Below are 27,551 nucleotides of genomic sequence, written 5' to 3' on the forward strand. Positions count from 1 at the left end.
AAACTAACCAAAGAGCAAAAAAAAAATTAAACAAATAAGTTTCTCTTATTTCACCTTTTGAAAAAGAACTCGAAATTTAATTCTGAGTAGGTTAAAAGGTTGTTAATCGATAGAATTATCGTCGATAATATTATCGTCTAACGCTAACGTCGTATTATCGTCTAATCGTTATCGTTAATCCTATAATTCTGTCGGCGATAATTTTATTAACGATAACGGACGATTTCCTAAATTAGATATATTTCTAATTTGACTTAAACCAATCAAATTATGTTGAATCCTCTTAGTAAATATTTTTTGGTAATATGGTAAGTTTCAAGGTATAAATACTAAAAAAGAATCACAAAGTACAGTATTTTTTTTTGAAAGTACTAAAATTTTCATAATTCGCAATATGGGTATCAAACGATTCGAAATTTTGCATGAAACTCAAGTTTTCACAACATAGCGTATTTTTAAAAGTACTCAAATTTTCATGATTTGCATTATGGGTATCAAACGAAGCGAAAGTTTACCTGCTTTTTCATTCAACAAACTCTAAAACTGTTAAAAATACATGCAAATTTCGAATCATTTGATACTTATATAGTGAATTATTAATATTTTAGTATTTTCGAGAAAACACGGCATTTTGTGAAAATTTGAGTATTTAATTTAAAAAAACTCTAAAACAGTTAAAATACATGCAAAATTTCGAATCGTTTGATACCCATATTGGAAATTATTAATTTTTTAGTATTTTCGAGAAAAAACGGTATTTTGTAAAAATTTGAGTTTTTTATTCAAAAATCTCTTAAACCGTTCCAATACATTAAAAATTTCAAAAAGCTCGATACCCATATTGCAAATTATGAAAATTTTAGTATTTTCGAGAAAACACGGTATTTTGTGAAAATTTGAGTATTTAATTCAAAAAATTCTAAAACAGTTAAAATACATGCAAAATTACTAATCGTTTGATACCCATATTGCGAATTATTAAAATTTTAGTATTTTCAAGAAATTACAGTATTTTGCAAAAAAATAAAGTATTTCATTCAAAAAACTCTAAAACAGTTAAAATACATGCAAAATTTCGAATCGTTTGATAGCCATATAGGAAATTATAAAAATTTTAGTGAAAGTTTTAGTGTTTAATTCAAAAATCTCTAAAACAGTTAAAATACATTTAAAATTGCAAAAAGTTTGCTACCCATATTGCGAACTATGAAAATTTAATATTTTCGAAAAAATACGGTATTTATTAAAAAATTTAGAATTTCATTAATAAAACTCTAAAACAGTTGAAATACTTGCAAAATTCCGAATCGTTTGATACCCATATTGCGAATTATAAAAAATGAGTATTTTCGAGAAAATACGGTATTTTGTAAACTTACCATATTATCAAAAAATATTTAGTAAGAGGAAGCTTGAAAATTCAACATAATTTGGTTGGTTGTAGTCATTTTTAGAAATATATTAAATGTAAGCTATCGTCGACAAAATTATCGGAATAACGATAACGATAAGGATAGATTATCGTTATCGTTATCGAACCTCGATAATTTTATCGTTAACAACCTTGGTATTCACATTATTTTTGAAATACTACTGAACAAAAACAAAAAGTTCTAAATTTTATATAATTAATTATTAGCAATTTTGTCAAATTTCCGAAATGAAGTATTGTTGAAAAACATATTTTTTAAGTTTTAAATTTTAATCGGAAACGTTAAAATATCATAAATTTTTTTCGCTTAAAAAACTCAAATTTCTAACAACTAGTTTTTAAAAATCATATAAAAAATGTTATTCGGTCGTTTTGTTTTATTTATTTTATTTCAAAAAAATAGTAAAATTTAAAGTTTCAACTCATTTATAAACTTTTTAGATTTTTTCCAAAAAAATAATTAAAAAATGTTATTTTGCAAAATCAGTTTTTCATAAAATGAATTATTTGTGTACACAAAACATGATTCTAAAACATGATTTTTTTGTTCAACTCATTTTAAGAATAATTCTGGAGTTTTTTTTTTAAATTACAATAAACCAAATTTCCAGTTAATGCTTCCTGGGTTTTTTGAAACCGCCTTGAGTCAGGGGTATTAAAAAACACTCAAAAAGCAAAAATTGAAAATTTGGTTTATTGGACCTATTCAAAAAACAAAACTCCAGAATTGATTGATTTAAATTTGAGCTCTTATCAAACCAATGCTCATATTCATTCGGATATGAGGACTTTTTTATATTCTTAAACATTTTTATTGCCTTACTTTTGAGCATTTTTGTCAGAAAATTCTTCAGTATTGAGTTTTTTTTTTTCAAAAAATAAATATTTTTTAATAAAAAAAAACATTTTTCATGACTTTTTTATAGAGCTTAATTTAAAAGAAAATTTTTCAAAGCATGAATGAAAAATAAATTGATGTCAATTCGATTTTAAATAGAAAAATGAAGTTGAAAAATGTTTGCGACCAATATTTCGATTTTTTGAAAAATCAGTATTGATCCAAAAATTAATTACTCGATAAAAGATTTTTTTCATTTGATGTCCCCAAAAAAACATCAGAAAATAAAAAAAATGATGCAAAATGGCTTCTTTGGGCATACCGAAGGCACCAAAAAAGTTTCAGCTGGATTAGAAAATACATAAAAAATTAATGTCCGAAATCTCAGAGAACTGCGCTCATGCGACTTCTAGCTGGTTTTCTTGACTGACCGCTCGATGACAGCCAACATATTTCGCAGGGAAAGTGACAGGTCTTCGTTTCCATCAGTACACACTGACGAGGAGTTCGTCATTTTTGAGTTAAATCATATGTTTCACTGGGCTTAGAAAGCCTTAGTCAGTCACTTTTAAAATACCTAAAATCAACTAAATTATGTATAAATTTACATAAAAATTCTGAAAATAAAAGAAATCAACTAAATTTAGTTTCTCAACCCTACCGGATCGCACCGCCATCTGACGTTCAAGCTTCCAACGCTCGAGGTTCAACCACACGTTAAAGAATATTTACACATAGAGAGGCAGAGAATCTCAAAAAGAAAACCCTCGAAAAAAACACAGCATCCCTGATAAAAATTGAGATTTTTCCCCCACTCACACAACATTGACGTAATCGATCTCACGCACCCTTGCGTAATCGCTTTCGCTCGACACCTTTCAGTTGACAGAAAAAGAAGCTTTTTAATTGTTTACAAAAGTCCAAATGAGAAAAAAACTAAACATGCCTCATTTAAGTTCAACTTGTTTCACCGTTTTCTTCTTCTTCTTCTTCACAATTTGAATAAATTGACCCAGATGTTTGCGTGTATTTGTTTCGAAAAAGATGTTGGCGTGTTTTTTTTTTGTTTATGATTCTTACCCCTTTTTCTCCACTTCCCTTTCTGTTACTCATTTAATGTCAAATATTGATTCGTTTTAACGCTAAATTCAGTTCTATACAAAAAAGTGCTTTGTTCCTATTCGTTTTTTTGCATGTTTTTCATTTGTTTACCAGTTTTGTTTGCTCTCTAGATTACACGTTTCATTTTTTTTCTTCTTTTTTTGGAATCCTATAATTTTTTTACTGACTACATTTTGCTTCAATTTAATTTTCACCTTTATTTCTGTTTACTTATAACGTACTATTCATAACGAGTTTTTTCTTCTTCCTTTTAATGTTTGAGCTTTTCATGTTATTTTGTCAGAAATATTTCCAATTTCTTGTTTTTTTCATTTTCTTGAGAGTCTCTTAGTGGTAAAAAATTCAACGAGTTTATTCTTTATGTAACTAGAATAAGTTTTTTGTTTGTTTTGCTTTATTTCAACTTACCCTCTTGTGACTATTTTTTGCTTTGCTTATACGCGCTTGTGATGTTTGATTTTATTGATTTAAATATGACTTTTTTTTTGTTTAGAAATTTCCTACTCAGTATGAAATGCTCACCTCGCGTGAGAATGTGGGGGCCGTGTTAGTGTGTGTGAATTAATGCTTGCGAGTTTACAGTTGTTTTGAGTTTTTTTTTCGTTTGTTGGATAGAAACTATTCAATAACTACAAACTAATAATATACAATTTCTTAGAGTACTAGGAGGAGAAAAAGTGTATAATTGTGGTGTCCAGAAAGTGGGCAGAACTTATAAATTAGTTAAAAAACTGACAGTCATTTTCGTTCAATTTGTCTGTATTTGTGTGGGATTTGAGAGTATCGAGATTCCACATTGTTTTTTTTTAATGAATTTTTTGATGAGAAAAATATAAGAAATCTCCAAATCCAGCAACATAAAATGAGCGAAACTCAAAATATTGTACCAACAACGCAAAAAAAATCGTAGTAAACATCGCTTTTTGATCGTTCCAAAATGAGTTCAACAGAGCAAATGAGCAGCTTCGCTCTCCTTCCACCAAACTAGCAGAATTGAGCGTGAGCGGCTCTATCAAAGAGAAAGACAAATTCTCTCCCAATTCGAATTCCGCTCTCCCTGTAACTGTCTCTCTCTTCGTCACGCCTACTCAGAATCATCTAAAGAGAAATTAAAAGAAAGAGCGAGTTGAAGCGCAAAATGATATAACTTTGAGGTTAGTTCTAAAATGTCGTTCGCTTTCCCCCTTTCTATTATTTTGTAAAGACTTTTCAGTAACATTAACCAACAATGTTCGACTTTGTTTCACACATCACTGTAGATTTTTGTTTGTTTCGTTTCGGCGGAATGTGAGAAGGTTTTGTTTTATTTGGTAGTGTTTTTTAAAATGCTTTCTTCGGCTTTTTTCTTCTTCTCTTCTAAAAATCAGAGTTTGTTTTCGTTTTTTTCGAACTTGATGTCTATTTACACAGCTTCAACGTGAATTGCGTGATCAATTTGGTTTTAGTTTGCTCTTGTTTTTATTTCTGTTTGGTTACGTATTATTTTCGTTCCACCGGCGTGTCGTGTCGTCATCGGCCGTTCCGCCATCTTGTCTAATTTGTTGGCTAGCAAAGGTTTTCTTTTTGTTTTTCATAAGAATCGAGAGATGAGAGGAGGGCAGATTCCGAAGAAACGTATTTCGTGAGTGTCGTGTGAAGATGGAACAAGCAAGGGGGAGGGGGAGGGAGTCCGAAATTTGACGGATATTTTGAAACGTTTTTTTGGTCGTAATCCTAAACAATTTTTTCAAACTTTATGATTTTCAGTACCAGAAAAAAAAAACAAATCAAAAACAAAACATGAATTGAAATTTCGTAAAATCAAAACATTCTAAAAGATTAATCAATTTCAAAAATATTAAAAAAATAAAAAAATTAGCTTCATAATTAAAAGAATCAAAAAACTTTTAAAAAAATCAAAAAACTTAAAAGTTTTAAAAAATCAAAAAATCTTTTGTTTGTTTCCGTGGCTAAGGGTGTCTCCACTGCGGCGGGCAAACACAGAAGCAAATAAAATTTTCACCAAGTTCATCGATAGTTTGCTATCCGTTTTGCTCCCGCATCAATTGGAATTATGCACGAAAATATCAAATCGTGCACGGAAAAACGAAAAAAAAAATAAAAAAAAAATTATTAATAAACAAGTTTATAAATTTAAAAAAAAAGCGAAAAAGACATAATTTTCAATAATTTTCAAAAAATGTAGATATTTAAAAAAGTCAGAAAAAAACCACGTTTAAATTATTTAAAATTAAAAAAAAAACTGGAAATTTAAATGATTCATTCAAAAATAATCAGAAACAAAAAAAAATCTGAAATGCTATTTTTTCAATTTTGTAAAAAGTCAAAATATTCAAAAAAAAAATATTAAAATTGAAATTGATTAAAAAAGTTATAAAGGTTTAAAAACAGTTTTTAGTCGAAAAAAAAAAAAGAATAATCAACATATTTAAAACGTTTAAAAAGCAAAAAAAACAGAAAATTATCAGTCTCAAATAGTTGAAAGTTTGAAAAAACTTTATATGAAAGGAAAACAAAGTCAAATTAAATAGAAAATTGAAAAAGTTTGGAATTTTGGAAAAATCAAAAAACTTACAAAATACAAAAAAAAATAAAACTTAAAAAAACCCAAATTCAACAAAACATCTAAAAATTGACACATTTTTTTAAAATCTTAAAAAATTTCAAAAAAAATAAAAGCAATTTTGAAAAATTTCAAAGTGAATTGCTTCAAAGTTAAAAAAAATCTGCATTTCCCAATTAAAAAAAAAATGAAAGCTCCAATATTTTTTAATTATCAATATTTTTAAAAGTCTGAATAAAAATAAACAAAATCGAAAAGATGGTAGAGATTTACAAAAATATATAAAAAAAATATTAGAAAAAAGGTTCAAACAAATTTCAAAAAATGAAAAAAAGAAATAAAAATAGGAAAAATAATCAATATTAAAAAAAAAAATCCAAAATAAATAAAAAAAACATATCTAAAATTCCTTGAAGCCAATAAATTATAATTTTTTTTAAAGAAATAAAACATAAATCTAAAATTGCAAGTTTTTTGTTTTAATCTACAAAATTTATAAAAAACGGAAAAACTAAAAATTGAAAAAAAAATCAAAAACAATGTAACAAAAAATAAAACCAATTTTGATTTTTTTTAAGTAAATTGTTTGAAAGTTAAGAAAATCCTGCATTGCTCAAATAAAACAAATCTGAAAGCTCATTTTTTTTTATTTTCAGTATTTTTAGAAGTCAAATTAAAATAAACAAAATCAACAACTACATTAAAATTTAGGAAAAATATATTAGAGAAAATCCAAAGACTCAAACAAATTTAAATTCTTTTTTTAAAGAATGAACAAAATAAAAAAGAAAAATAAACAATTTTTTTTCAAGGAAATTTAAAAATTTAAAAAAATATCAAAAATTCCTTGAAACTTATAAATTTTGTTTTTTTAAAGAAATAAAACAAAAGCTCAAGTCAAAAGTCCAAGTTTTTTTTTCGAAATCTACAAAATTTACAAAAAAAACGGAAAAACTTGAAATTTACAAAAAAAAAATAACAAAAAAAGTAATTAAAAATTTTCAAAACTTTGAACATTCTGAAGATATTCAACACTCAAAAAATTCTAGAGAATCGAATAAAAATAAATCAAACAATAGTAATAATTAAGAAAGTTTAATAAAAACAGAATTAAATAAAAATTTAAAATGCGAAAAATATATGAAAAAAAATCAGTTGCTCGCTAAATTAAAAAAAATCTAAAATCTAAACTATAAAAAGTTAAAAAAAAACCAATCATAGCGAAAAAAAAAAACAAGTAATCCAGATAATGATTCAAAATATATTGAAATATTTAATTTTAAAAATCAACAGAATGAAAAAAAATATAAAAAAATGAAAAAAAAAAACGAATAATCCAAATAAAGATTATTTTGCTTTCATTTTACCGATCTATCGTGCGCTATAGAGGAGAGCCATGTTCTCTTCCGATTTTTTCTCTTGATGAACGTCAAAAGATTTCCTTTGGATGAAGATTCTTTCATTATTGATCTTTACACAAAATCAAGCCCAACATTACTTCTGACTGCTTCTAGATTGTTTTTTTCTCTTATCATCACAAAAATTGATGATTTATTCATTGTTTACAAACAAATTTAATCTGTCGTTTACTTGCGAATGTATAAGTGTGATAAAAAGTTATGAAGTTCATTCATAGATCATTTAACTGATATTTCAGACAAGAGATAAAGTAGGTCATAGTGGGAACAACTTTCAGGTTAGGAAATGAGAATTTCTAACCTATCACGCCAACCTCCCCCCTTCCCCCCGTCGCTTCGCGAATGATTCAAAAAAACCAAACCACATCTAAAAACAAACTTAAAAGTCAAACCTTTCTCACAACTCCGTGACCGAGTAGAGATCGTTGTTGGCCTGCAGCCCGCCCCGCTGCAGCGACCGGTAGTACACGTTCGGGTTGACGTTCTTCGTTCCACCTCCACCTCCCGGTCCCCCTTCGGATCCGGGCCTCGGATCGTGGTGGTACTCGTGGCTCGTGGCTCCACTACTCCGGTGCGAACTCCGCTCGCGTTCCCGTTCCCGGTGCTCACGCTCCCGCTCCCGCTCACGGTGCTCGCGCTCACGCTCGCGAGCCTCGTTCGAGCGTGACTTGCTCAAAATGCTCTTTGGCTGTTGCTGCTGCTGCGGTTGAGTCACAGCCTGCTGTGACTGCTGCTGCTGCTGCTGCTGGGGGTGGTGATGGTGATGGGACGCAGCCTGCTGCGATTGCTGCTGCATTGGTGGCGTTTGCGTGCTGAACGAAGTCGTGGTCGAACTGCTGTTGTGATGGTGATGGTGGTTCTTCGGTAGCGTCTGGTAGCTTTGCTGCTTCTGCTGCTGCTTCTCGATATTGCTCGACTTTTGATGGTGTTGCTGGGGATCGCCGCGTTCGCCGCGCTCGCTGCTGCCCGAGTACGACCGGTTCCGACTCGATTGCTTCGACGATTCGTGCCGTGACGATGGCTCGTAGCCCAGCGATTGTGGCTGCTGGGGCAGATGTTCCCGCTGCCAGGGTTGCTGCGTCAGCTGGTGGTACTGCTTAAAGTGCAGCTGGTTCTGCAGCTGCAGCTGGATCGCGCTGAAGTTGGTCTTGCCGGAGCCACTTCCGGGTGGGGCGCCGCCACCGGTGATCGTGCCCATGTACGAAGGCAGCGAGGATGAGGACGACTGGTGCGAGGGGGGTTGAGGTAATGGTTGCTGGGGGCGACCGCCGCCGCCGCCACTGGATGAGACGGACGAGGCGCGCGACTGGTACAGCGATTCGTCTTTGTGGCGGTTCTTGGGCGGGAGCATCGGGGGAGTTACCTGGAGGAGGAAATGATTTGTTTTCATTAAAATATCGCTGACAAAAAATTCAAAATTATATAAATTGCCTCATTTGAAAATGTCGAGAATTTTCCAAGTTCTCAAAAATTTAAGAAATATTAGATTTTTAAAAAATGGAAATTTTATATTTTTATGATTGAAACTATATTAAAAAATTTAAAAGTATTCATAATATTGCTTATTGCGAGATAAAATTACGTTTTTCCTTTGCTGTGAGTGACAGGACATTATTGCCGCCTAACTACCGCAGTGTAAAAAACAGCAAGTTGAACTGAAATTCTGCGTTAATTTGGCTGTCAACTGAGTTTGTTTTGAATATTTTCTCAAAAGTCAGCTGAAAACTCAAGGCAACCTTAAACAACAGCTAAAAATTTGTTCTGCGGTTGTCATGCGACTATTACCTTGCGGTCGTATCACCGCGCGTGAACTCTAATAATTGACGCCCGCAGTATATTAGAAATTTAATAAGTTTAAAAAAAATTATAAGTTTTTAAAATTTTAAAAATTTTAGAAATTTTAAAAATTTTCAAAAATTTTAAAAACTATCCAAATTTTAAAATTTTTAGAAATTTTTAGAATTTTTAAGGATTTTTTAGAAAACTTTAGAAATTTTTAGAAATTTTAAGAAATTAAAAAAAAAATAAGAATTGTTTAGAAATTTTAAGAATTTTATAGATATTTTTAGAAATTTTTCAGAACTTTTCAGAAATTTTCCAAAAAATAAGAATTAGGTATTTAGAAGTTATCAGAAATAAAAAAATAGAAATTTTTGAAAGTTTTTAAAATTTGGAATTTTTGAAATTTTAGGATGATAACGAATGGTAAAATCTTCAAAATAATCAAAAAAATTTAAAAAAAATATATTTTTTTAAAAAGATTAAAATTTTTAAAATTTCCAAAATTAGGCCGTTGCAAAAATAAAATAAAAATAAAAATTGAAATAACAAGTCATGGTCTCAAAATTTTAAAGAAAAATGTGCTTAAAATGCATTTAACACCTGCCAGTTGTTTTGCAATCATTAGTTTTCATATGGAAGTATTAAAGGGATTTTTTTTTCGCCGAAAAAAAACTCTTTGCGGTGCGTACATTGGATTTTTACAAAAACTAAAAATATTTTTGATCGATCCCAGACATGCTAAATATGATTTTAAATGCAGGAAAATGCATATCAAATTATTTTCAGTTGGTTGGACTTCTATTTCCCTTGAAATTTTTAAGTTATTTGAAAAAATATTTTTTTTGCCCCTGATTTTTCGGACTGATTTTGAAGGGAGGGGGGGGGGACATAAACTTTGAAAAATATTTGTAACGGCCTTATGAAATATTACAAAACTTTTGAAAATTTAGAAATTTTGTATATTTTGTAAATTTTGTAAATTTTGTAAATTTTGTAAATTTTGTAAATTTTGTAATTTTTGTAAATTTTGTAAATTTTGTAAATTTTGTAAATTTTGTAAACTTTGTAAATTTTGTAAATTTTGTAAATTTTGTAAATTTTGTAAATTTTTTAAATTTTGTAAATTTTGTAAATTTTGTAAATTTTGTAAATTTTGTAAATTTTGTAAATTTTGTAAATTTTGTAAATTTTGTAAATTTTGTAAATTTTGTAAATTTTGTAAATTTTGTAAATTTTGTAAATTTTGTAAATTTTGTAAATTTTGTAAATTTTGTAAATTTTATAAATTTTGTAAATTTTGTAAATTTTGTAAATTTGTAAATTTTGTTAATTTTGTAAATTTTGTTAATTTTGTAAATTTTGTATATTTTGTAAATTTTGTAAATTTTGTAAATTTTGTAAATTTTGTAAATTTTGTAAACTTTGTAAATTTTGTAAATTTTGTAAATATTTTAAATTTTGTAAATTTTGTAAATTTTGTAAATTTTGTAAATTTTGTAAATTTTGTAAATTTTGTAAATTTTGTAAATTTTGTAAATTTTGTAAATTTTGTAAATTTTGTAAATTTTGTAAATTTTGTAAATTTTGTAAATTTTGTAATTTTTTTAAATTTTTTTTGAAGTTTTAAGAAATTTTCAACAATATAAGAATTTTTAAGAAATTTTTAGAAATTTATAAAATTATGAATTTTAGAAATTTTAGGATGAGAACTAATGGTAAAATTTTCAAAATTTTCAAAAAAATTCAAAAATTTCAGAATTTTGAAAAAGATTAAAATCTTAAAAATTTCCAAAATTATAAAAAATTTCAAAATTTTAAAAAATTTCAAGATTTTTTAAATTTTAAAGTTTTAGAAATTTTTGAAATTATAAAATATAACAAAACTTTGCAAAATTTAGAAATTTTGTAAATTTTGTAAATTTTGTAAACTATGTGAATTTTGCGATTTTTTTGAATTTCGTAATTTCGCAATTTTGTGAATTTTGTGAATTATGTGAATAATGGAAATTTTAGATTTCTTAGATAGTATTGTCATATATTTGATGTCCCTTACTCATTGTTAAACACGTTTCTGGCTGCAGAGTACTTTAACTCATAGATCTAATAAAAAGCTGCAGGTTGTTATGTTAAGCATGACCATAATTACTAGGGTAAGTGGTAAACGTAATTGGTTAACATTGTTACCAGGTTGTCGTCGATACCGGTAAACCTGCGGGATACCGCAGCTGAATTTCCCCTGCATAACATTTGAAGTTAATTTCTCATAAAAAAAACCCCAAAAAAAATTCGTATTTTTCACTCACCTTCGGCGGTATCGATGGCTTCTGCTGCACCGGCGGCGGCGGCTGAGCCGCCTGATGCTGGTACTGCTGCTGCTGATGGTGACTATTCTGCTCCTTCAGCGAGAGCGAACTGTGCTTGCTGGGTCGCTGCAACGACCTGTACTGGTTGAGCGTGGCCGCACACAGCGGCTGCTGATTGTTCTTGTGCTGCTGCTGGGCCGCGGTCGGAATCTCTGGCAGTGGCTGGTTGATGATGGAGACGTTACTCCGCGTGGTTGCGGTCGAGGCCGCCGACGAGGGCGGTGGACTGGCGAAGGCCGATCCGGCGCCGGTTTCGTGGTAGAGTTGGTTCGTGCTCGAGAGTGATCGGTGGTGGGTTTGGGGTTGGGGTTGCGGGGGTGGAGGAGGTTGCTGGTGGTGGTGTGACGTGTCGATGCTGTAGACCGTTGGCTGGGGTTGGTGGTGTTGCTTGTTGCTGTCCAGGTTGGACTCCTTCTTGAGGATTGATGTCGTGGTTGGGGTGTTGTTGGCGGACGGCTCGGAGAATCCGCTGGGCTTCTTGTACGGGAGGGTGGCGCACGAGTACGACTGCTGTTGGTACTCCTTGGACACGGTCGAGATGTTGAGCTTTTGCTGGCGTTCCGGCTTGGCGTCTTGGAGTTGCATGTGCTGTTGTTGCAGGGGTTGCTGGAGCTGTTGCTGCTGCTGCTTGAACTGTGGCGTCACCATCGGCTGTTGGACGTTCTTCAGCAGTGGGCTGGGACTGGTTTCCCGGCGACCGCTGGAGCTTCCGATGCCGGCCGTCAACGATCCGCCGTACCGGCCACCGTGCCGCAGTGTTGCACACTTGTTCACACTCGCCGACTGGCCCTGCTGCTGCTGACCGCCGCCGGACGACGTCGTCCGCACTGCCTTCGGTCCGATACTCACGTACTTGGGGTCGAACCGGTTGAAGCCGTTGTTGGTAATGTCGCGCGGGTCCTTCTCCGAGAGTGTCGCCGTCGAGACTGTCAGTTTCATATCTGCAAGCGAACCAGGAGGCGCGTTAGACGATTGCTGATGATCATGATCAAGAGTTGCTGCTGCTGATTGCGGTTGTTGTTGTTGTTGTTGGTTATGGTGATGGTGCTGAATTGCTTGCTGGTTGTGATTTTGGTTTTGGTTTTGGTTGTGATGACGCTGCAGAGTGGTTGTGCCAAACTCACCTAACTTATTGCTGCCTGCAGACACGTTGCAGGCAGGCGATTCTCAGTAGAAGTCGCTCGATTCGAGCGTTTTACACTGTTTACTAAGCGTGGCGTACTTGCCGTTGTTGGGGCCCGCTATGTGGCCGCTCGCGTGCGACGGAAGCCGGCCGAGGGTGTGGTGGCCGGACGCTCTGCAAGTATCGGGAATCGCCCCCCGAGGGGGAACGAGATTAGTTTTGGGAAGGCATTGAGGTTGGTGTAGAACGGGGGGTGCAATTTTGAATTTTGATCCTTTTGAAATTCTTGAGCAATTCTCGGGACATCAGCCTCTTTAGTTCGTTACTTTGGAAAATTTGAAAAATCATTTAAAAGATTTGTCATTTTTGTTTTTGTTTGAAAAAGTATTGTTATTTTTTGAACATTAATACTCAAATCCAATCCAATACAACGAGTCATCATTGTGGTTGACTTCACGCAGTGGCCTGGCCACTTCAATAACATGCATTGAAATCTTGGTTTGAATTCATTGTAGCCTTTATTTTTCAACAGTGAAATTTTTCAATGCAATATAATAAAATTATTCTCAATATTCCAAAATAAAGCTAAACATTACATTTCAAAACAGTTAAAAACATTTTTAATTTAGCCCTTTTAAATATTGGGCTTGAATTTGAATTTTTTTCAATAATTATTCATATTTTTTGAGGGTCTGAAAGAGTACTTCTTCGAAATTTGATTTTATGGATGGTCAGATTTGACAGTTCAAAACCAATTTTCAGAAGACTTTACACATTTTTTGGAGAAGTACTAATACTAAAATCATACAATTTAAAAATAAAATTCTGAAAAAATCAAAAATTGATAAAAAAATTATAAAATTTCGAAAATTTCCAAAAGTTTCCAAAATTTCCAAAAAATTTAAAACATCCAAAAATTTTAAAAATTTCAGAAGGTCTAAAAATTAAAAAAAACTATAAATTCCTAATACTCCAACAATTTCAAAGAAATCCAAAAATTCTAAAAATCCCAAACATTCTATAAAATCCCAAAAATTCCAAAAAATCCAAAAATTCTTAAAAATTCTTAAATTAAAAAAAATAAAAAAATCCAAAAATTACAAAAATTCCAAAAGTTCCTGAAATTCAAAAAAATTCTAAAATACCAAAGATTTCAAAAAATTCAAAGATTCAAAAATACAAAAAATTCCGAAAAATATAAAAATTACAAAAATTCCATTAAACCTTAAAAAATACCAAAATTACAAATATCACAAAAAAAAATCTAAAGTTCGAAAAAATAAAAATCTTTAAAAATTCTAAAAAATGTTCAAATTCAAAAAAACTAAAATTCCAAAAAGATTAAAAAATTTTAAATTAAAAAAAAAACAAAAATTTCTTAATTCCAAAAATTCCAAACATTCAAAAAATTTCAACAATTTCAAAAATAAAAAAAAACAAAAAATTAAAAGTTTCTTAATATTCCAAATATTCTTAATAATCCAAAAAAATCCAAAAATAAAACAAATTTTAAAAACTCCAAAAATTCAAAAAAAAAAAACAAAATATCCAAAAATTAACAAAATTCATGTAAGTCCAAAAATTCAAAATTTCTTTAATTTCAAAATTTTAAAAAATTTCAAAAAATCCAAAATCTGCAAAAATCCAAAAAAATCCAAAATTCTAAAAATTATTAAAAAAATATTTTTTTTTAATTCAAAAATCCCAGAAATACTAAAATTTTAAAAATATTTTTAAAAATTCAAAAACATTCTAAAAAATCCAAAAATAAAAATAAATCTTAAAAATTAAAATAAAATAAAAAATCCCAGAAATTCTAAAAATTCCAAAATATCTTAAAAATCTCAAAATTCTTAAAATTAAAAACATCCTAATATACACACCAATTTCTAATAACTGAATTCAGTTCAATTTACTGAAATCTGCATTACTGAAATATTCAGTAATGAAAACATGCTGAAATCTCAGCAAACTTTGACAGCTCCATACAAATGTTAACTAATGTTCAGCGAAAAACTAACTGAAAATTTCAGTAGTGCAGTTTTTAGTTAATATTAACTGAAAACGAGCATCAGAATTTGCTGTTTAAGATATTTAAAAAAATAATTAAAATTTTAAACATTTCTAATTTTTTATTTTTTTATTCCTGAATTTACGATTTCAGATTCAGAAATTCAATAATTTAAAACAACATAAATTTAAATATTCCAAAGCTAGAGAATTTCAAAATACAATAAATCAAACCTTGAGAAAAACTAAATATTTTTAATTTAAAAATATTACAAATTAAATATAAATATTAATAATGATTTTCCAGCTTTTTCCAACGCTTTAGTTAAATTAAGGTTTAGTTAAACGATAGCAGTATTGGCTGAAATGGCCGAGAATTGCTCACCTAGATCGTTGTTGGCGCATGTTTTTTTTTTAACACAAAAATGCTAACACGAATTTAACGGACAAAACAGCTAACATCGAACAACTATGCGGAAACTAAAGAAAATAACTTTATAGCAACTCTGCCATAATGAGGCGTCATTCGAAAATTCAGGAGAAACTCCAACGTCAACAAAAAAAATGGGGGAAATTCTAAACGTTACCAGTGTTTTCTCCCTCCTGTGAAATCCTCGCTAAAGCTCTTTAAAACTCAAGAAAACTCATATAAAAGAATCAACGATTGGGATGTTTAAAGTTTAAACCATAATAAAATTCCAAAATATCGGTAGCAAGTTGAGCCAAAAGTGGTTCATTAACGGCTGAGAGACAGCGAGAAAGAGAGAGAGAGGTAGAAAAAAATGGGGAAAAGAAAAAAGAAGCCATGCCTGTTATCATGCACCACAACATTATAATCTGGCGGTGGCGACTCATCGCCACTGTAGGATGCCAACCCGCGCAATCCGTGTGTGGTTCCGTTGCGGCCACTGCTCGCGATGAGGCCTCCTCCGCCGCCGCCTCCGATGCCGCCACCGCCGCCGTGGGTCAACCCGGTCCCATTGCTGGTGGCGGCCTGGGCGTGCAGCAACGTCCGGTTCACGGTCATCGTGCCCGAGTTGATCGGTGCCGAGGGCGATGCGGAAGCGGCCCCCGCCGGGAAGAGGGGCGCCGTCTCGGATTTGTCCTCGTACGGGCGTCTGAAAGAAGGGAGAGGAGAATCGTTAGTTCAGAACTTATATTACGACTCAAATGAATACTTCTTCGTAAGGTAGATCCACGTGTGCGAATCGACGCACACCAGCAGACTCAGGATGGCCGCCGAAATCAAACTGGCCAGCAGCATCAGCGTCAGCCCCAGCAGTCCACCCTCGCACAGCCCCCGTGTGGCGTCCGCGTAGTGCTCCATCACGGTTCTCCGGTCGGCCATCGCCGAAAGTGCAATCAACTGGCGCTTGCTATCGTCGAGCTCGTTGTTCAGCCGGTTGATCTTGCTGCTCATCTCGAACCGCGGGTACAGATCGATCGCGATCCGGGTGGCCGTCTCGAGCGATTCCTTGGCCCGGTCCACGTAGTCCTTGGACTCGTTCAGCCGCAGCACGTACCGGTTGGTGCCGACCGAGCTGCAGTACGTGTACTGGACGTCCTTGAGCTTTTGCTGGAAGAAGAGGAAAATGTGTTGTCAAATTGATTACTTAAGATATTTTAAGGCATATTTTTGACACAAAAATCAAATACTTTGTGAAATCAATGTAGAAATAGCCTTCTCTAAACACGTTAAGTAAAGTTAATCTTCCCTTGTTCCTGAAAGGAGCTAACTTTAAGACTATCGAAGCCGGCATTAACAAAGCGGATTCAGAGCTAAAGATCCAGAATTGGGTACTAAACTGCCCATGTTCGCATAAATGTCCCATATGTAAAAATAGCAAGCTGAGAAAAACGCATTTGAAGTTTGTCCCATACATAAGGCTACGTGTTTAGTTTTCGCGAAAAACTGGATTTCCTCCTGATTTCTAGAACAAAGTACTAGATGTTTTATTCATAACTTATTTTTATTAGGTCCTATTAGGTGCTTCGACCAGGTTGGGACCGAGGATCAGTTTAAAATGTAATATATAATAACAACAAAAATAACTTCTTATACTCCGTACTTCGGGATTAAAAAGTACTAGATGTTATAGGCTTTTTTGAAAGAGCACACAATTTTGAACCAAACTGCATCAATAACTCGAAATCGATGAAAATGCATATGTATGCGATCAGGGGCAGTAAAGCCCTATAGATGTCAATTTTTATCTACAACGGTAAAAAAACACGATCAAAAACCATTTCTGATCACTTTTTTTTCATTTTAATGCAAAAAAAAAACGACAAGACAACATTTTCGATGGATCAATTATGGTCCCCTTGGAACGAGCTGTCAAATAGGAATTTTTCTGTCAAGAAGGACCGCGAGGTTAATTTTTCAAAATTGATTGGAAAATCAATTTTAAACTCTTTGTGGTCGTACAAAGGGTCATTGTACTCAGAAAAATAAGCTTTATCGCTGTAAACAATAATATCAGCAATCTAAGCTTCATTTTAGGACCCAATTGTCTTTATTTTTGAATGTCAGAAGGATGACAGAATTTGTGTCCAAACATGTAATATTACATTAGGAACTGGTGAATTTTCATCAGTTTCTAATGAATTGTCATCAGGGACACATTTTTACACTTTTTTTCGGGTAAAATTACTCAGAAAAGAGGCAATATTCAAACAACCAAGTTTTCAACCTTCCAAAATTCAAATTTTTTTTCTGTTTAACGGTGCACATCAACCAGAGCTTTTGCACTCATGTTTTTGTTACAGACATTTAGTCTCTTCAAAACTACGGGTACTATCGAAATATTGTTTTATTCATCCCCTATAATACTGTCCACAAAGTAATTTGAACAAAGTTTGATTAATAATTTTACAATCCCGTTATTGCAGGATTGGGTCTGTAAGATTGACAATTTTGGAATAAGAAGACAACAACTTCCTTCGTTGCTGTGCACCCTTAACGGTCTTGTCGAAATGCCCCAATTTTTATGGAACTTTTGGTGCTTGATGGACTTATGCCAAATATGAGCTCTCTACCACAAAAGGAAGCTGGGTAAGCGGACTTTGAAATTCGAGGTCTGAGAAATAACTTGCATTTAAATGGTCTTTTGAAGCTCTTAAATAAACCCTAAACTACAATTAAGGAATTTAGAATTTTTAAATCTAAGATGGCGGCCAATATGGTGGTGACGAAATATTGAAAAATTACATTTTATTATTTAACACACCCAAAGGAAAAATATATCTCAAAATCTGCAACAGTAGGTTTGCTGCAGAAAATGTCACATTTTATAACATTTTTTGCAGCAAGCCCGTAGATCATTTTTGCCCACGTATAAACATTTCAGCGATCTGCAGTTCTCACCAACACATATAATGCTGGCCCGTTCCCGAGCAACACTCCAAAGAGAAGAATATGTTGGTGCTCTTTTACTCACATTTCATCAAGCGTCCATGGCGCGGTGGTAGCGTGTCGGATCAATAACCTAGAAGTTGGTGGTTCAATCCTTGTTCTGTTGAGGGTTTTTTTTTTTTGTAAAATACAACCAAAAAGCCATCGGTAATGTCGATAACTGTCGGTAACGGGCAAAAATGTCATACCCCTATATCGCAAAAAATGCATGAGGGCAGTTTTCATGCAGATTCTGATATATTTTCATGCCGCCATGCATCACAATCATGCGACCGCCGTTTGGGTGCAGGCAATCAACTATTTAAATTTGACTGAAATGGGGCCGTAGAACTCGAATTTCATGTTCAAAATATCAAAAATAAAAAAAAACGCAAAAATATATTTTTTAGTTCGTGATTCGATCATACGAAGTTCCATCCAAACCTTCGGATAATCGAGTCTGGACTGTAACTGTAAAATTGGATTTTTCAAAACCACAGTATCTTTTTTCCACAGTCTCCAATACCAATAGTTCTTTAGGGACCATCCACAAACCGCGTGGACACTTTTTTGGGAATATTCCCCCCCCCCCCTGGACAATTGTCCATACAAAAAAAAAACTTTTTTGTATGGATCGTGGACAATCGTCCTACCCCCCCCCCCCCCCCCAACTGTCCACGTGGTTTATGGATGGTCCCGTAGGTCAAAAGTTAGATAATTTGGTACACTATAACTACAAGCTTATGGTGTCAACTTTTTTGGCCAAAATGAAGTTTTTGTCATAATTCAACGAATTTTCTGTGAAAATTTGAAACCCGTTTTTTCAGCAATGTAATTTTTTGGAATCAATTTTGAAATGTTCTTGCTCTTTGGGAAAATACAAAAAAATAGGGTGTTGGAGTTGTAATTTCTATTGAAAAAAAAACTTTGAAGGTGACAAAAACTTTAAATAAAATTTAAACCAGCCTATATTAAAAATAAATAAAAAATAAACAAATAAACAAAAAATCATTAAAAAAATTATTGAAAAAAATAAAACATTAAAAATACATATATATTTTAAAACCAAAAAAAAACTGGAAAAAGTCAAAAGATAAATTTTGCGTTTTGTAATAAAAGAACGCATCCATTACAACCATTTTTTTAATTTTCATAATTTTTCAACTGTCAAAATTGTATGAGTTATAACCTTGTTTACATTTTATAACCGGATATAAGTAGCCCGTGCAAATGAAGTGTTAGTCTTGAATTTAAAAAAAAATAAAATGTTGTTTTGAAAATTGAGGGTTGTTTGTGTTAGACTTAAGGAGCTATTAGACTATGGCAAACAAACAAATAAACTCGCACTTTTTTGTTATTGACAGTTTGCCAAATAAAGCCTAATGTATGCAGGCTGACGTTTCTGCAAACGAGTACAGGCAAACAAACAGAGCAGCCACACTGCCAAACTGTCAAAAAGTTTGTTTGTTTGTTGTAGTCTAATACGTCCTTTATAAAACTCCAATTTTATTATTTCTTTTTCTTTAAGCCGCTGTATCTCAGCAACCAGAGTCAAATGGTTAATGTCTCTTAAACAATTCAATAGAAAAATTTTTTCTGAACTTTTTAGAAACAAAAAAAACAGTAATGGTCACTCATGGTCATTATTTTTTAAGAACGAGTTTTTCACCAATGTGTAACAGGTCGTATCGAGGTGCTCCGATTTGGATGAAACTTTCAGCGTTTGTTTGTCTATACATGAGATGAACTTATGCAAAATATGAGCCCTCTACGACAAAGGGAAGTGGGGTAAAACGGGCTTTGAAGTTTGAGGTCGAAAAAACCTAAAAAATCTTAAAATTGCTCGCATTTCCGTAAAACTTCATCAATTCCAGCTCTCTTAGATGCATTCGAAAGGTCTTTGGAAGCACTTCAAAATTTGCCATAGACATCCAGGATTGGTTCGACTTTTTCTCTTAGCTTTTGCAAATTACTGTCAAAAATGGATTTTTTTAAAACCTTAATATCTTTTTGCAACAGCCTCCAACACCCATACTTCCATAAGTCAAAAGATAGGTAATTTTATGGACTATAAGCCTACGGTATTAACTTTTTGGCCAATCACAGTTTTTCTCATAGTTTTTAGATTTTTTTATAACAAACATTTTACAACGTTAGTTTTTGCCCTGTAGTCCGCCATAGCGGCACTTTTTGGTCTCAATTTTGTCATATTCGGAATCATCGGACAATTTCACATAAGTTAGAAGTATTGGAGTTGTAAATTTTATTGGAAAAATTGCCATTTAGATTGAATTAAAATATTTTTTTACAATTTGTTGGATTTTGGATAAAACAGGTTTTGGCCTACTTGATACAGCATTTGACGTATTGACCACAGGGTAAATAAGATCTTTTTCTTTTTTCAAAAATGTTTTATTTAATTATTTTTTAAATCAAATTTACAACTCCAATACTACTAACTTACGTGAAATTGTCCGAGGATTCTGAATATGACAAAATTGAGACCAAAAAGTGTCGCTATGGCGGACTACAGGGCAAAAACTAACGTTGTAAAATGTTTGTTATAGAAAAATCGAAAAACTATGAGAAAAACTGCGATTGGCCAAAAAGTTAATACCGTAGGCTTATAGTCCATGAAATCACCTATCTTGAGCAATTCTCTACGAAATCGGTCTTTTTTCTTCAATTTTAATTTTTGTATTTTTTAATCCGACTGAAACTTATTTGGAGCCTTCGGTATGCCCAAAGAAGCCATTTTGCATCATTAGTTTGTCCATATAATTTTCCATACAAATTTGGCAGCTGTCCATACAAAAATGATGTATGAAAATTCAAAAATCTGTATCTTTTGAAGGAATTTTTTGATCGATTTGGTGTCTTCGGCAAAGTTATAGGTATGGATACGGACTACACTGGAAAAAAATAATACACGGTAAAAAAAATTTGGTGATTTTTTTATTTAACTTTTTATCACTAAAACTTGATTTACAAAAAAACACTATTTTTATTTTTTTTTTATTTTTTGATATGTTTTAGAGGACATAAAATGCCAACTTTTCAGAAATTTCCAGGTTGTGCAAAAAATTATTGACCGAGTTATGAATTTTTTAATCAATACTGATTTTTTCAAAAAATCGAAATTTTGCTCGTAAAAATTTTTCAACTTCATTTTTCGATGTAAAATCAAATTTGCAATAAAAAAGTACTTTTGTGAAATTTTGATAAAGTTCACCGTTTTCAAGTTATAGCCATATTTAAGTGACTTTTTTGAAAATAGTCGCAGTTTTTCATTTTTTTAAATTAGTGCACATGTTTGCCCAGTTTTGAAAAAAATATTTTTGAAAAGCTGAGAAAATTCTCTATATTTTGCTTATTTGGACTTTGTTGATACGACCTTTAGTTGCTGAGATATTGCAATGCAAAGGTTTAAAAACAGGCAAATTGATGTTTTCTAAGTCTCACCCAAACAACCCACCATTTTTTATCGTCAATATCTCAGCAATTAATGGTCCGATTCACAATGTTAATATATGAAACAATTGTGAAATTTTCCGATCTTTTCGAAAAAAATATTTTCGGAATTTTCAAATCAAGACTAACATTTTAAATGGGCGTAATATTGAATGTTTGGCCTTTTTGAAATGTTAGTCTTGATTTGAAAATTCCGAAAATATGTTTTTCGAAAAGATCGGAAAATTTCACAATTGTTTCATATATTAACATTGAAAATCGGACCATTAGTTGCTAAGATATTGAAGATAGAAAATGGTGGGTTGTTTGGGTGAAACTTAGAAAACATAAATTTTCCTGTTTTTAAACCTTTGCATTGCAATATCTCAGCAACTAAAGGTCGTATCGACAAAGTCCGAATAAGCAAAATATAGAGAATTTTCTCAGCTTTTCAAAAATATTTTTTTCAAAACTGGGCAAACATGTGCACTAATTTTAAAAAATGAAAAACTGCGACTATTTTCAAAAAAGTCACTTAAATATGGCTATAACTTGAAAACGGTGAACTTTATCAAAATTTCACAAAAGTACTTTTTTATTGCAAATTTGATTTTACATCGAAAAATGAAGTTAAAAAATTTTTACGAGCAAAATTTCGATTTTTTGAAAAAATCAGTATTGATTAAAAAATTCATAACTCGGTCAATAATTTTTTGCACAACCTGGAAATTTCTGAAAAGTTGGCATTTTATGTCCTCTAAAACATATCAAAAAACAAAAAAAAATAAAAATAGTGTTTTTTTGTAAATCAAGTTTTAGTGATAAAAAGTTAAATAAAAAAATCACCAAATTTTTTTTACCGTGTATTATTTTTTTCCAGTGTAGTCCGTATCCATACCTACAACTTTGCCGAAGACACCAAATCGATCAAAAAATTCCTTCAAAAGATACAGATTTTTGAATTTTCATACATCATTTTTGTATGGACAGCTGCCAAATTTGTATGGAAAATTATATGGACAAACTAATGATGCAAAATGGCTTCTTTGGGCATACCGAAGGCACCAAAAAAGTTTCAGTCGGATTAAAAAATACAAAAAAAATCGAATGACCGAAATCCTAGAGAACTGCTCTCTTTTGACCTATGGGAGTATGGGTGTTAGAGGCTGTTGCAAAAAGATATTTGGGTTTTAAAAAATCCATTTTTGACAGTAATTTGCAAAAGCTAAGAGAAAAAGTCGAACCAATCCGGGATGTCTATGGCAAATTTTGATGTGCTTCCAAAGACCTTTCGAATGCATCTAAGCGAGCTGGAATTGATGAAGTTTTACGGAAATGCGAGCAATTTTAAGATTTTTTAGGTTTTTTCGACCTCAAACTTCAAAGCCCGTTTTACCCCACTTCCCTTTGTCGTAGAGGGCTCATATTTGGCATGAGTTCATCTCATGTATAGACAAACAAACGCTGAAAGTTTCATCCAAATCGGAGCACCTCGATACGACCTCTAAAACAAATCGAGCAATATTTACAAATACTGCCTCTTAAATCGAAGAACTGCAAATATTTCAGTGGAATGAAAATGTTGGTGGCTAAATCTTGAAAACAAGGCACTTTATCTTAAGTTAGTTCTAGTGAACGCACACAGTGTACATTTGATTTAATAATTAAAAATTTAGTTCACTACTCAGAAAACTGATTAGGAATTTATTTTCATAAATTTGTGGATGATTATTTATAATTGTAGCCACTCATTTGTTTATGAATAGAAAAACCTAAGAATTCCTCATTTTTTAAGATTTTTTTTTCTATTTTCAAGAATCCTTAAAAGTCCTAAAAATAATCCAAAAACTTTCTTTTTCTAAAGTAGTTAAAATATTTTAAGACAACAAAACCTCTTAACAAACATTTTAGCTCATATGCGCATATTTGTCCGCTTTAAATTTTCATCAATGTTGGGGATAATGTGCATTGTATTCGATTCTACATATGGGATAATTATGCGAACATGGACAGAAATTTTGGTTTTTTAAGGAATGCAATAGCTCAGAAAATATATTCAAAAATCTTGTTATTCCACTCTTTAGAGATTAGAAAATCTATCCCTAAGAAATTGTCAAAAAATGCCAAAAAGTTTAAAAGCTTGCATGAAAGAATTTTTTGTCAGTTTAACTTTTTTCATTTCAAATCTCTTGATAATTCCAAAGTGCCACATAATGTCTCAGAAGAAACTTCCTCCCCCAAACGTCCAAAGAAAAACTTCAAATGACCGAAAAGTATTGTTTAAGGAATGAAAACTTTTGGTCACCACACCTCCTCTTTATTCCATTTTTTTTAAAAAACAGCCCCAAACTGATATAGAATCAGCAGCAGCAGATGCACCGAGGATGAACTTTTCGCGACCTGCCCCTCCAGCCCACCCTTCCAACTTTATTATCCAATTAACATTATGCTCACGCGAATAATGAGATAATTTTATGTTATGACTTACTTGAATTGCACGGGGAGGGGGTTGGAAAGAGATTTAGGGAGTCCCAATGGAGCCATTTTAAGCAATCTGTTTCCTAAAAAGCCACATGGTTGTTGTTTTATTGGTGTTTTCATACAGTTTTAATAGAAACAGAATTTAAATTAAAATGAAATTACGACTAGATTTTTTTTTAAAGTGAAAACAACAATTAAATTACTAAATTTGACCACTTATCGAGCCCAGTGTGCCCACTCAAAGAATGACCACATCACCGTGACACTTTTCCCCGTCCCTTGAAGACAATTCCAAAGCTAAACTCAACGCAAATTGGAGTTTTAATTAAAGGACGAGATTTGGGGTTGACTTTTTCGCGCGAAGGCGTTGGCCCGATTTCGGGCGGTGTTACGGTTGGTTGCACGCTAAACGAAACCTGGACGGGGAGGAGAACCCTCTCTTTCTCTGTTGAGCTAGAGTGGATAATTGTACCTCTTTAGGCCACACAAAACGACTCTGGGTTAGAAGGATGAACTTCCGCTAAAAGCTTCTGAACTCTAGGGAAGGGAAATCAATTTGAAGTGTTATTAATGAAAAAAATGACTTCTTTAAAATTTAGAAATTTCAAATATTTTCTAAAAAAAACAATAATAACTCAACTTAATATATTTTTTTTTTTTTTTTTAAATGTATAAAATACCTTCAAGAGACGGTTTTTGTCAGAACTTGCAGCTATTGTGTACAAATTTCCATTTCCACCTCTAGTGTGTAAGTGCCACACCACACACAACGATACTGTTGAAAGTCATCGACCTAGAAAATGAAACTGCACTGCACTTCCACTCGTAGGCAGTGAATGGAAAAAAAATCTTGACAGAAACCAGAATCCCTCGTGTCATTTTTGCTGCATTTTTTATCATAGAGGAAATTCCCAGATGGCAGCACTGTTCAGCGAGGGGTAAATTTTCGTTTTTATAGCAGACGCCATTATGGCAAACTCAAACGTCAAACTTAAAAACAAAAATTCCATGTAAAATCTCACCTGACTGCAGATGTAGTCGTTCGGTTTCATGCAAAAGTCCCCCAGGGCGACGGCACTGGCCAGGTAGATTCCGGACAGCAGCCAGCACACCGTTACCGCCAGCAGGCCGCACACGCTGAAGAAGATGAGGGCGCAGCGCGAGCTGCGCGTGGCGCCAATCACCAGGATGATGCACAGCAGCAGCAGAAACGTCAGAAAGCCGAGCGTGGCGGGCCACCGGAGCTCCTCGTAGAATTCGTACGTCTGGAAGAGAGAGTGAGAGAGGGAAAGCAGTGTGTTTATGTAAATAAAGTGGTTTTTGCTAAACCTAGACAAACGTATTATAAAATTTGTTGCGGCTTCTCCAATATTTCAAGCATTTTCCCAACCATTTCTTATAAACATTGCAGTTTTCTGTTGGATTCCTGAGATACTAAAGTATAAAAATTAAAACAAGTCCTGGGAGTTCTCAGAATATCCCGTCAAAAAATATGTCCAGTTTCTCGAGATTTTTGTAAAAAAAATCGCTTTTGTAACGCTAAACAAATGCGTAGCATAAAAATTAAAAAATTGGGACAATTTCTCGATTTACCATCGACAAATAACGACTGACAATCGAGAAAATCTAGATTAATCTAGTTTCAAAAAAGTCAAGTGATGAGCATGAGCATGAGCATGAGCATGAGCATGGTTGACTGCCAATGAGCTGCTACTCCGTTATTGACAGATCAGCTGAAGTTAAACAATGAATAAAAAATGATCAGTGGGAGCCAACCATCCGTTCACTGTTTAACCTCTGAAGATCCCTACTTTATTAGTCAATACCGGCGCCCTCCCAAGAAGCCTGCAGTTCAACGAAAGGGAGGAATGTTAGTCCGATAGTTGAAGTTGCAGACTCATCAAGCACACAGTTTTTCGCTATATACTTGTTGATACCGCTTGAGACCGTTGAATCCACAGCATCTCCTTCAAGCATCACATGATTATTTATTTTTTTTGGGTTAGTAGGATAAGGTATTGGCTTTTCGATGCCTCCCGAGCTACGACGCTATGGGGAGGACTTTCATAACAGACCCGTCGGCGAGCCTTCCGAGCAACGATGCTATGGGAAGGTCTTTCTGGTTAACACACAAAATCACTCACACACAGTTATTTTGCTCCACTATTAACTCGACGATCAAAAATGTCAGTGCGTCTTTCGATCTTTATATAGAAATGGTTATTTCACCGCAAAAAAATAAAACCTTATTCGAAAAATTAAAACTCAATCCACCCGACGCCGTGCCTTCCGATCAACGATTATATAGGAAGGGCTTTGAAAATCACAAAAAATCACTTTTCACTCCGAATATTGTTTAACGACCACGTGCTCCTTTTGCCAATTATGCACTGATGCCGCTGCATTTTCAGAGGGTAATCTTCTCCTCGCAGCACACAATTCACGACAAAAATGCGAAACAAAAGGCACAAAAAAAAACACATTTCACTCCGAACATTGTTTTACGACCACGCGCTCCCTTTGCCAATTATGCACTATGTTTCAAAAAAGTCAAGTGATCTAAATTAAAAAAAGAAAAACATTTAAATTTAAAAAAATGGAAAGAAATGAAAAACCAGAATTTTTTAAATTTTAAAGAATTTAAAAATATAAGAAATGTTACAAATTTTAAAAATATTTTTTTTTAATTTCAAAAAAAAAGCTGAAATCTAAACCTCTGTCAAATTAAAAAAAAATCAGGAATTAAAAAATAAAAATTTCAAAAATTCATTAAAAATTAAAAAAATATATCTTAATTTAAAAAAAAAATCAAAGTGTTAGAAAAATGTCAAGTCGCAAAATTTTATATTTTTACATCTCTGGAAGTTTTAAACAAAAAAAAAATGCTTTGTAATTTTTAAAATGAGGGAATCTTTTGATTTTTTTATTTTTTTAATTTTTTTCTTTATTTTAAAGTTTTAAAAATTAAAAAAAAACAATACTTTTTTCCAATTTTTTTGTTTTAATTTCAATTATGAAATTTATAAAAGATAAAAAGTGCAAAATTTATGTTATTGCAAAAAATTTAAGAGCTGACCTTATTTTATTTTTTAAAATTTTATTGAAATTAATTAAATCTTGAAAAATTAAAAAAAATACGATGTTAAAAAAAAAAACAAATCTATCAGAAATGTTTAAAAAAAAAACAAAAACCTAAAAAATATCAGAAATTTTTAAAAATATCTTAAATTTAAAAACAATTTAAAAAATTAAAGCAATTTAAAAAAATAGAAATTAAGAAAATTTCAGAAATTTAAAGAATTAAAAAAAATAAACCAGAAATTTCAAGAATTTTTTTTTGATCACACATATCAAAAAAAATTACAAAAATTTAAAAGAATATAAAATTATAAATTTTCTATTCTTTTTAATTTTTGTAAATTTTTGTAATTTTTTTTGATTTGCGTGAATTTTTTGAAATTTCTGGTTTATTTTTTTTTAAGGGTGCACAGCAACGAAGGATGTTGTTGTCTTCTTATTCCAAAATTGTCAAACTTATGGACCCAATCCTGCAACTACGGGATTGTAAAATTAGT

At 32.2% G+C, this 27,551-nt stretch overlaps 1 protein-coding gene across 1 annotated transcript in view; it reads right to left on the reverse strand.

Annotated features, from left to right (window-relative positions):
* Positions 1-3,295: 3,295 nt before the first annotated feature.
* Positions 3,296-27,551, reverse strand: part of LOC120419317 (protein tweety-like) — a 58,900-nt gene continuing 34,644 nt past the window's right edge. Inside the window, 6 exon segments of the mRNA XM_052710012.1 lie at positions 3,296-4,937; positions 7,766-8,736; positions 11,459-12,815; positions 15,527-15,769; positions 15,830-16,227; positions 24,999-25,241. Of these exon segments, the coding sequence (XP_052565972.1) occupies positions 7,771-8,736; positions 11,459-12,815; positions 15,527-15,769; positions 15,830-16,227; positions 24,999-25,241 (3,207 nt within the window). The 3' untranslated portion in view covers positions 3,296-4,937; positions 7,766-7,770.

Source organism: Culex pipiens, chromosome 3 (assembly GCF_016801865.2).
Source record: "Culex pipiens pallens isolate TS chromosome 3, TS_CPP_V2, whole genome shotgun sequence".
Lineage (NCBI taxonomy): Eukaryota > Metazoa > Arthropoda > Insecta > Diptera > Culicidae > Culex > Culex pipiens.